The sequence below is a fragment of the Pyxicephalus adspersus genome, chromosome 9 (assembly GCF_032062135.1).
Source record: "Pyxicephalus adspersus chromosome 9, UCB_Pads_2.0, whole genome shotgun sequence".
NCBI lineage: Eukaryota > Metazoa > Chordata > Amphibia > Anura > Pyxicephalidae > Pyxicephalus > Pyxicephalus adspersus.
Window position 1 is genome coordinate 35405856 of NC_092866.1, and position 11818 is coordinate 35417673.

Consider the following 11818-nt stretch of genomic DNA (forward strand, 5'->3'; position numbering starts at 1 on the left):
CTTATTTTTCATTTTTACCTAAAAAGGGGGGGCTGTCTTATTTGATGGCCCTGCCTTATCATCGGGGAAACACAGTACAGGCGAAATTTACACAGCAACAACTGAGCTCTTCAACACAAACAGGAACTGGCTGTAAATTGTCAGAAAATGAAAAGGCTTATAAAAAATCCTGGCCTGTTTGTAGCCTTCAAGGACTGGAGTTGCACAGCCCTGGTGTAGAAAAATCTCTAATGCAAATATCCACATGAAAACAAAATATGTCACCTACCTAGAATACGGAAATGAAACAGCCATGAAATGTTTGGACTGCGTTCCATCTGAAAAAAAACAAGGATGCAATAAAAAAGCAGTCACAGAGCCTTCACCCGTCAGTTCTTCTCAGTTATAAAAACAAAATACCCCTGTACATGAAAACATTGTTTAAAGACATTGTTTTGTGATTAAAAATATTGCAGTGTGCATTACAGGATACAAATCTCTTCACTGACCAATGTTGATTAACTCATGTATTGTTATTTAACAATTAACAATAGAAATCCCTCCACCATATGTTTGCCTTAGGCTACGTAAACACCTTGCAACGCTTCTCGTCCGATAATCGGCTCAGAGCCGATATCGGACGAGAATGTGGTGTGTGTACAGCGCCCGTCGTCCAAATGACCGTCCTGGCGGATCAACGGACGACGGACAATCGTAATTGAAGCAAAGGGGGATAGCGCGCAGCAGGGTGCTGCTCCATCGTCCCCCCCCCCCCTCTATAGAGAAGAACGGTGCTGTGTCTACAGCACTCGTTCATGCATCATGCAGTCCTTAGCCTTTGGAAAGGATCGTAAAAGATTCTTTCCAACGGCAAATATTGCATGTGTGTACCCAGCTTTAGCCGCTAATATGTAGTAAAAGCTCTAAATGATACATTATTCAAAGGAGATATACTTTAGTCTTCAAAAACGTAAGGTTTATGCACACACGCCAGATAATTCTTGGCTGATATGAGGCGCTGGGGTTGTATCAGACGAGAATCTGACATTTGTACAGAGGACGTCCCATGTTGTTCATGGATCCATCATGGCGGATCCACGAACGACAGAAGACGAACAACCTCAAGGGAAGTAAAGGGAAGAGAGCGCAGCGGGGTGCTGCTTGTTCATTTTTCCCCTTCCCCTCTCCATTAGACAGAACAGCATTGTATGTACAGCACTCATTCATCTTCCAGTTGTTTGTAGTTGGAAATGATCGTGAAAGATAACAACAAAAATTTAGTGTGTGTGTATGGAGCCCTAGTAAACACTTGAACAGCATTCTGTGTCTACATGAATATAGAAAAAAACTGTTCTTGCCCTTGAAATCAAAAACTGTTGCTTTAAAGTAAAGCAATTATGAGAGATATAAGAAGACGAACGACTTCAATGGAAGTAAAGGGGTGCGGGGTGCTGCTTTGTCATTCTCCCCCTCCCCTCTCCATAAAGCAAAAAGGTGCTGTATGTACATCCTTTCAAGGATTGCGAAAGGTCCTTTCCAACGACAATTACTGATGTGTGTATGCAGCCTAACTCAAAATATTGAGGTGATTCCCTTCACCTCAACAAGTAAAAAAATGAGAGGTTAGCAAAGCAGCCTCCATGTTGTTCTTGTCAGGTTACCTTTTAGATAAGGAAAGATCAGTATTCCATCTTCCCCAGCACCTGACGTCATACACAGCAGAACATAAGACTCTCCCCAATCACTATCCAGAATGTAAAAACGGATCAAGAAAAAGACTGGCACATGCACAGGATGGGACCTGACATACAAATAACTTACAAAGTTTATAAAGAGGCTTTATGGATTACAAAATAACGCAATCTTGCCACTGCTGTTGAAGCTATAAACTAGTTTTAATCCTTTGACTACCATCATATATTCTGTACCTCAATCAGCAGGTAAAAGAAGGCCGTGGCATTAAATATACCTTTAACAATCAAAAAATTAAAGCCAGGGAGTTAACATGGCAACCAATCAAGTAGCATTTTCAGAAAGAAGTCAGCGAGAGAAGTCTCCGTTAATAACTAGTTTCCTATAGTGTAATTTTATTTAGGTTTTTGTGCCAGATACCAACAAAATGTAACAAAAAATAGCATTTTATGTCAGTTACGCACAAAAAAAGATAAAGATACATCACTATCACTTAATCATGTTTCAGTCATATTTTACAACAGAATATAAAGGCAAACAGAGATCAAAGGATAGCATGCATTTCATATCACTGGTCTCTGATCAGGAAGAATAACTTACAAAATCCACACGATCCTCAGCCAGCCAGTGGAAACATTTGAGGAAGAGTAGAAGAGTGAAGAGTGCTACAAAGCGAGGGCTAAAATCATCCCGAAATACTGTGAAAGCCAAACATGTTTCTGTAACAGCATACCAAGAACGCTCCAGAAGGTGCTGACATCAGGAGAATGGCACAGAAAAGAACAAAAGGTACAAGTTACTACACAGAGAATGCCATTGTGCATATATAATCAGTTACCATATTCTCCTGTAAAGAATGCAGACTGCCAAGTGGGAGGGCAAGGCTAGGACTACTCCCTTAATCACAAGACATTCTACAAAAAAATAAGGTTACTTTGTTGGCCATTTCAAGAGTTTGTTTAGCGGTCTGCCTAGAGGCAATTTTAAATTTTCTTTAATAAAAATATCAAAGCACAAATTCCAAACAACCCTGCAGGTAAATTACCTTACCAGCCCCTGTTAGCAAACATTTCTAGTTCATGTGGCTTCAGTGATATTGAGTAAATTGAAATGATCATAGCTCTGCTCTTATGCATTTTACATTTAATGAGTACTTTAAGATAAAGTGTCCCATTTCCCAGCTTACCTCCATCTCAGCTGCTCTCAATTGACCAAAGAAAACCTTTCCCATAAATTTTCCTAACAGGAAGACCAGGACAAATGCTTGTATGTAGAGAACCTAAAAATCAACAGATCTGTATTAGAGGCACACAAATCTTTAACATTTCCTTTACTGATGTCCAATGCTGTGGAATGGGTATGCCAGGTACTTTTCCTCTATTCCTCTACTTCTGCTCTATAATTTTTGCACAATGTCAAATCTGGATTTATACATAGACGTTTTGACTTTGTCCAAAGCAATGGCACGTAGCACCCCCCAGTGATGTTTTACATACCCTGTATTGGGACACCAGATGAAGTGAATATACCACCAAGGTAATCTAGTCAGCTCTGAGGGGGAGGGGACAAAACTATGCCCTTTTAGCTCAAGAACTAGTTGAAATTTTCATCCACAATACACAACACAATAAATCACCACTCTACACTTTGAGATTCCTCCATAGGAGAAAGACAACTAGATGGTGTTTAATAACTGAAGCTAAATTTAGATACACAGCATACTTCCTCTCTCTCTATTTGAGATGATTTCATGGAAAAGGAAGAAAGAGTCTGAATGAAAACAACTTTTGCTGTACTGGTTGTTTAGAAAATTCATTTGTAAATCCTGTGTCATGTTTATTTGTAAAATATTTTAATGTGGGATTCAAGTGTGAGTACTGCTATATCCAAATATTTTTTAAAAATTTGCTGCAGGGGGGGGGGGGGGGTGTGGTGGGGGGAAGTATCCTAAAATGTTTGCATTAATTGCTGTTCTGTTTTGACTTGTTTTGTTGTACTTACAGCCATGCTGGGGCTTGATTTGGTTAGATAGACAACTGTTGGGTAGAACTGGTGCTTAAGGTAATAGGCATGTGCTACCACCGCCGCTGTAAGTGCCAGACTGGCACCCGTCATCACCGCTGTCCTCATCATGACAGGGAATAGGGGACAGCACCCTGTGAGAAGCAAAAATAGAAAAGATATGTGATCATTCTGAAATCAAAAGAGATAACATATGCTGTACTGTCTTCAAATTCTTACTATTAAAAATAAAATGTAAAACAGACCATGTACTATTCTAGTTAAAGGTAAAGTATAGCTAATTTTAGTCACATTAGGTAACACATTAAATATCGGGATGTTAGCGCTGCCTGTGTCCTCATCTGTGTCTCCCATTTCTCTACATTCTACAAAAAACAACTGGAATCCTGTTTTAGATACACTTTCAAAAAAAACCATAGAAAGGTCTTTTAACCTCTAGCTTACATGGCTATTCCCTGTAAATGCATATGCTAATTTGAAGAGATTTTATAACATATGCATTTTTGGTTTTGTGGTAACAATAATCTACCGTTTAAAAACTGTCATCATAGATTGTAAGCTCTTCGGGGTAGGGTCCTCTCCTCCTCCTGTGTCTCTGTCTGTATCTGTTTGTCATTTGCAACCCCTATTTAATGTACAGCACTGTGTAATATGTTGGAACTATATAAATACTGTTTATTAATGTTAATATTAATGGCTTTTAATGTCTTTTAATCATTTCAAGCCTGTAACAAGCAGCTTGACTATCAACCAGCTTTACTACTATCACCAGGTTACTGGTATTGGATGACGGCCCTCTTTAGATACAAGTACACAAATACTTTTACCTACAGTAGACTGTAGGCAGAATGCTATTGGAAGCCACAATATATGTGTAAGAATCATAGCCTGTTTCTTATTCTTCAAAGAATAAGTTCTTTTTACATTCATATATGGAATAAATTGTTAAATATGAACCATCTAAGTCCTTTACCTAATTATATATATTATGTGTGTATGGTCTTAATACTTTCAGGATTTGTAACTAGCTTAGGGAAGTATTACCATTACAGTACATAGTTTGCAAGAATCTGTAGTGATAGCAGACAACTGCATTATTGTTAATATGAATTCCTGCAATCTATGCAACATGAATTCTTTAAATAGTTCACGGATGGAATGCCAAGTCATAGGACAGCAGTGCATATAGTTAGAGCAAACAAAAAGAAAAATACAAGAAACACAACAAAGGCTGTGCAAAAATGCTCCCTGAGATATAATAACAACTAAATATCCATACAATATGAGAAGTAATAGTGGTACAAAAGAATAGGAAAATAGTCATCCGTGGGGAAAATAGACTATAAGTTTATACATACAATGCAGCACTGGGTTTAGGTACACTGGCAGCCAGACTTTAGTCCCTCTGAATACATATATTTGTTTTATTATGAAGTATGATAATCTATCTAAACCAGGTCACCAATCAAACCAGTCAAGATCCAAAGGAGATTATATGGTCAGATTGTAATACATTCATTGAGCTTTAGATTTCTCTGGACATTATGGAGTAGACCGTTGCACTATGTGAATGATTAGTGGTACAACACATTAGTGTACAACACTCTCTGTATGCATTTGAAACAAAAAGATGCCTCAAGAAAGTCTCAAGGGACAGCTATTACAAGATACCGAATTCACTGGAAACCTGAAGCTGTTTAGCCATTGTTAACCATCAAATGAAGGATCACAACCTGCAACAGCCCTTGCTTTAGGGAGCTTACCTGATATGTAACAGAAGATAGAAAATGCATAACTGTCTGCATACATCACATGGTAGTCAGGATTTCAGGCATGATCTGAACATGCTTGGAACTCTTTTGGGCCTGTTAATAGCTTACAAATGAAGCTCTCCAAAAAGAAAAGAAAAGTGTTCTATGTAATAATACAGTTTTACCTGGCAGATTGGTTAATCAACCTCCAACTATTTCCATAATAATGGGACATTCGTCAAAAAAAAAACCCAACAAGTTGCAGAAACCAGATTCCCTGTTTTGTCCAGCTGGTTACAAAAGCCAAAGTGCAGTATGATGGGGCAGTGTCCCCCCCAGCACATTTTAGCCAGGTGCACCACCAAAAAACAGCCGGGTAGGAAACAATACAGGGGCACAGGACAGTTGGTGCACAATGTACAAGGACATACTTTATAGGACATAATTATAGGGGTTACTGGATTCCTGTGGCAACAACAACTGGGGACACTAAATTTGTCATGTGTTGCCCTGCCCACTTTTTAACCACCTGGTACAGCTTCTCTCCTCTGAAAAAACATTTTCAAAATGAGGTCCACTATGAGAGTTCCATTTTACTCCCCAAGCAGGTTACTATAAAGAGACCCTGTTCACCAAACCATTCACTTAAAAAATCCCATACAGTCATTTAACATCATTGCCGTGTGCCATTTACCTGTAAAAGCATCCTTAGCTGACAGTCTATGGTATTCTATCCTCCCTTAGTTTCAATAAAAAAAGGGGTAAAAAGGCTAAGCTAGCACGGACAGTAATTATACCCTTCCAATAAAGGAGAAATTGAGTGGGGAGGGCTAAGAAACCGAGTCTTTGGAGCAGTCAAATCTCTGACCAAGTTTGAGGGAATGTTACAATGAAATAAAACTAATTTTTGGTTGCGCAATGTGCAATGTTTTAGGTTGGCGATAGCATCTCCACAAGATTTGAAAATGCTAAACACTGACTCATAGAAAGTTTATTTTGATGCACTGAACCACATCTGTTCATAGCTAATAGTTGTGATCAATATATGCAAGGCCATGAAAATATCTTTGTTAGGAAGTTGAAGCCTTTTAGATGACAGGACGCTACACCAGTATACAGATAATGTCTCTTGAGGCACCAGAATGACATATTTTCTCGAACTCTGTAATTTTCAAGGAGATAAATGTTGTAATGAAACCGCAGAGCCACAAAATCTGTTCCCTTTAATATAATAATATACCTATTTCCATCAAGACATTTTATCTCCCTGTAACATCCGCTAAACATTCAATGTACGGTTTGTACTACTTATGTAAGGGTACGCTGCTTTTACTATTTGTGCAAACAAGAAAATATTTAGTGCCAACAAGCACATTCAGCAGCAGCCAGACAGCTACAGTTATAGCAGACATATGGATAGCAAGTATTAAACCTAATGGGCAGAAAATGCTGAATCTGCTTTTTAATATACAAAGAAACAAAAAAGTATCGGCTTCTTTTTCACAATCTATGAATGGCATTACTCAACCCAACACGACCATATACCTTGCCAACCAAACTGCTCACCTCAGCCATTGTTCTGTTACCTGTTTCATGGCTATATTAATCATAATGTTGCTAAAATGAGAAACGTGTTAGGAGCTACAAACCAATAGAACGTTTCCAAACCTATGGGATATTCAGGTGTACAGAGGTTCTCTAATCTAATGGCTAAGCTAGTTATGTACTTTCCTCACACAACTACAGGACTCTTTCTGAGCTCTCAGTGACACAAAATGCATACATACACACATCAGATGATAGTCACATGAAACATACAGTCAGGCATGTGAACAGCAGTCCCCTCATATTGTCCATCAATTTGCCACTGTGGATTGATGAACACAGCAGAGCACGCTTACTTGCCCTCCCTCCTCCACTGAACAAAACAAAGCTGTGTGTACAATCCTCATCTAACCATCTGTCACTGTAAACAATCAGGAATCCATCCAATATCTGTTAAGACTAGAATGAGAAAATTACATTAACATTAGGATACACCAGCATTCCCGCCTGCACATGGCAGCATTGAACAGTCATGTGTAAACAAATTGTAGTTCATACTGCTCTTTGCGGTGTACACTTCAGCCCAGTGACAACACCTAAAGGCTTCATAATCTTAGAAAACAATTTATGACAACAGATGATCAGTTTGTAGGGAAGATTCCAGACACTGCTAATGTATAACTCTGTGTAAAGATCACAGCACAATTATCAGACATACCATTGACAGGTCTAGCTTAACAATGTGGGTATTATTCAGACAGCAATAAGTCCTCCATGGCATCTAATCATCTGTTAAAGGAAACCTGTAATAAATGGATTTGCTATCGCAGGGATCCTCTTCTGAAAACGCAGCTTCCATGCTGCCCCAATATATTTCTGAAAACCAGATCTGGAAGGAGCATACCGATGGGGAGTTCTGATTTCACTTCAGCCATGTCAATAACTAAGCCAGTCCATGTTCCAGAAAGCATATAGACAGCCACATAGTCAATACAAGCCCCATATTTCACTACAGGTGTCCTTCAATATTATTGTTTACTGTGACAAGAAATCTGATATTATATATTTCTATATAAAGCTACGAAAAAGAGAAGATTATGCGATGGAATGTAATCAGGAATGTCGATGCAAACACCCTCCTATTTTTTGCCTGTTGGTTTCCATAGGGTGGGTTCAATACCTGATTTATTAAATACTAGCGTAACTATTCCAGGAATTAATCTATAAAAAAAACAAGCTGCTAGAACTAAATGACCATATTGATTACAATTTTAAACAAGGAATATTACCCTTTTTTTCACAGGTAGTATAGTTAACCCCACACATAGAAGGGGTCACATTGGCCATCATATGGGACACATAGAATAAAACCATTATAGAGCACTCGCTATTGGTTAAATCGGGTCAGATGATTCTATGCACCTGCAGGAAGCATCTGGTAACAGGAAGCCCACAAATCATATTTCTGCATGGGTTCTTTCATCTATTTATACCTCTATGAAACATCTTACTCAAAAATAATCTCCAATCTGCACCTTACAGTCTCTTACATAAAGAGTATAGGGAGGAGTGCAGAATTAATTGTTACCCCTATTTATGGATCATCACATAAAGCATATCTTTAGTTAGAACCTCGGTCAAGTTTCGGTCTAATTACGGTCTTTGTCCTATTGGGAAGATTCACCCCTCTCTGTTTACACTGGTGTATGCAGTCATCGGGAAAAAAAAAAAAAAAAAAAAAAAAGAGTTGTCCCCATAACAAAACTTGATGAATAATCTAATAATTTGAAGACCCCTCACTTTCATGTAGCATTTCTACCATGCGAGATAAAGGAAATGGTTAGCAAATGGCAAAAAAACCTGACAGAGGTTTTAACCCTTCTCTATCCACAAACACACAAACTTCCAGTACAAGTTTCTCACATTAGCCAAAAGGGGGACAAATGAGAGGATCCTCACGTGCAATAATATTTATCACCACTTAACATTTGTATGGCAGAACACATCAGAAATGACACAGGTGATCAGAATCTGATATCACAGAAAATTGATCCTCTCTTCTATCATTCATCTATTGGGATTCCTCCCCTAGAATAGCAACAGCCCCAGAGCCAGCCTATCATACAGCACTGTCACTCCCATGTGTCTGCAGGGTGACATCTCATATCTGCTTTTTTCCTTTCGTTATTCAAGACCTCTAACAAACCCCTATCACCTATCCTGCACAGACATTCCTATACTGCATGTCACAACCCCCTGTGCTATGTGGAAACCCTCCAATCCCTGCATGACACACATCACGACAATTACCCCGACTCAGTCACAGCTCCGATCCCTTTCCAGGAGCTGCTGTCAACTAACACCCCAAAACAGGAAGAGTCTAAATCAACAGACACCTCACTTCCGGTTGGACGTTTCCAAATGACAGAACAAGAGGGGAGACCAAATCAACGCCTCTCAAATCGGCGATAGGCTAAATTTATGCAAAAAGAAAATTGACGTCGTTCATTTTGATAAGCACTTTATATGCATTAAATGCTTTATACTGTTCGAAGCTAGCACATGCAAGTATAGTTTTTTTCTGGATCCTATTTTTCGAAATGGTACCGTCTTGTCAGTCTTAGATACTAGAGAGGCGTACCAAATGTTTCACTTCTGGTGGTGTTTAATGGAAAATGCAAAGCGCACGGAGGATTTAGGTGGAGCATTAATAAGCTGGCATTAATATTTTACAAAGTCTTGTGTTTGTTGTAAATTCACATGTGTCTTTAAAAGGAAAAGATACGTGTATTTATTACACTCGGCTTACGTTCCATTGAGTCCGTGGCTGCACCTGATTGGCGAGTTACAGTGTGCATTAACCAATGAGAAAAATAAAAATGGCAAGGTAACATGACGCGGCCCAGTAGTGGAAAAGGTGATTTCCTTGTTGCTAGGTAAAAGAACACACTTATTAATTGTGGTACACTTTCTGCAAGCTATGGAAACAGATCACTGATCACCCTAAAACTATCCTGATTTTTTTAAACCCCATGCCAAACCCCAAGACTTTATAGAGCTGTGACTCCTTTGCTAATCTTCCCTCAAAGCTGAAATTTTAGCAAAAAACAAATTATTAATATTATTATTTAAATTTATTTTTTTATATCACGAACATATGCAACGCTGTACAATAAATAGGGGTTGCAAATGACAGATGCATACAAACATTACCACAGGAGGAGGAGAGGACCCTGCCTCAAAGGACTTTACAGGTGTAAGACCATCGATCCCTCCTCAAACCTAGTACAGAAGGTCTTGCACCCCCTGCTTGGCCTTCTTCTATCCAGCACAGACTGAACATCTGGGTTCTTCTGGCTGCCTACACCATCTGATCTGGCTATGTGCAGGTGTGAGATCGGGTGACGCATGTTCCTGATAATGTACAATAAAGTGCCAATGCACTGCACATGTGGGAGATTGGCACCTTTTTTACATTCTAGGAAAGTCCCTTATTACACATTTCTAATACCCTGTACTAGGCAACAGCCTGAAGCCTCCTGCGATATGTTATCTATGCATGCCAGGAGACTGCGGTTTTCCCCTTCACTCTATTGCCATGGTGGTAAAGACGGAAGCAGAGGTGTCCTCCCCAGAAAGGTGACAAAAAAAATTTCCATTATATAAAAGGGTTTGCCACCCTTTTTAATACAATAGTTAAAAAATGTGGTGATAGGTCCACTTTAGCTGAGAAAGTTGTCAGCAAATCCCAAAGTGAGGGTAAATCTCTCAAAGGTAGGCTCAGATTGCAGTAAAACAGCACCGGGGTTCAAATTCTTATCACCTACCTAAATCTAAAAAAAAATGGCATGGCAATTATATTACTAATTAAAGGAGTTCAATTTCTAAATCCTGAACATTTATAGCAGTTAAATGTCTATTAGTGTTTTTTTCTGATAATAATTAACAGTATAATGTATATGATGTAAAATACAACAGAGATAGTTGAACATTGTAAAGTGCATATTGTGCAGTACAGGGCAATTAGCACAATGCTGGTAACATACAGCAGAGTGTCCAGTGTGAAATATAGAATGTGACAAGATTTCATAGAGAGTGGAGTACATACTAGAGTATGTAAAGCAATGTGAAGTATAATATCCACAGCATAAAGTACAGAATAGACTAAATAATTTCTGAGTACAGCACAGTGTACAAAGTGGAGTACACCATGGACAGTACAGGGTGGAGTGCTGAAGAGTATATTGCATTAAGCACAATACAGAAATGTAAACATAAAACGTACAGTACAGTGTACAGGGTGGAGCTGTGTACATTATAATATACAGCACACTACACATAATGAAGTGGATTAGACAATATCATTTTATACTCCAGCAATGTGGAGTATAAAATGTACAACACAGTGTAGATCGTGGAGTATGTATATAGTGTTCAATACCTCTACACGTGACCAAATCCCTACTGATCCACTCTGTGCTCTCTCCTCCAACTGACTGAACTTTTCAACATCTTCCTCTCCACTGGAATTTTCCAATCAGACTTCAAACATGCAATTGTCCTCCCAATTTCGAAGAAAACTTCCATAGACCTATTGTACTCACCAGCTACTTCTCCCATATGACACCAAACCCCTTGTGCAATTTGTATAAAAAGACTAATCAACTATCTGAACTCCAGCTCCCTACTCAACTTCATTGTGTGAAATGTTAAATCCCTCAGTAGTCAGGGAATGTAATCCTGTATGTAGGATTGTAGCACATATGTAGCCCATAAAAGAATAATGCATCATGGGTTCTTCATTGGTGTGTCTATTGCTTGAAAGCCAT

The 11818-nt window shown here is 38.8% G+C and overlaps 1 protein-coding gene across 1 annotated transcript in view; it reads right to left on the minus strand.

Annotated features, from left to right (window-relative positions):
• Positions 1 to 5481, minus strand: part of SYVN1 (synoviolin 1) — a 16682-nt gene extending 11201 nt beyond the window's left edge. Inside the window, exons 1-5 of the mRNA XM_072422775.1 lie at positions 5457 to 5481; positions 3673 to 3827; positions 2858 to 2950; positions 2272 to 2424; positions 269 to 317 (exon numbers count right to left, since the gene is read on the minus strand). Coding sequence (XP_072278876.1) covers positions 269 to 317; positions 2272 to 2424; positions 2858 to 2950; positions 3673 to 3804 — 427 coding nt within the window. The 5' untranslated portion in view covers positions 3805 to 3827; positions 5457 to 5481. The remainder of the gene's footprint in view (positions 1 to 268; positions 318 to 2271; positions 2425 to 2857; positions 2951 to 3672; positions 3828 to 5456) is intronic.
• Positions 5482 to 11818: the final 6337 nt, after the last annotated feature.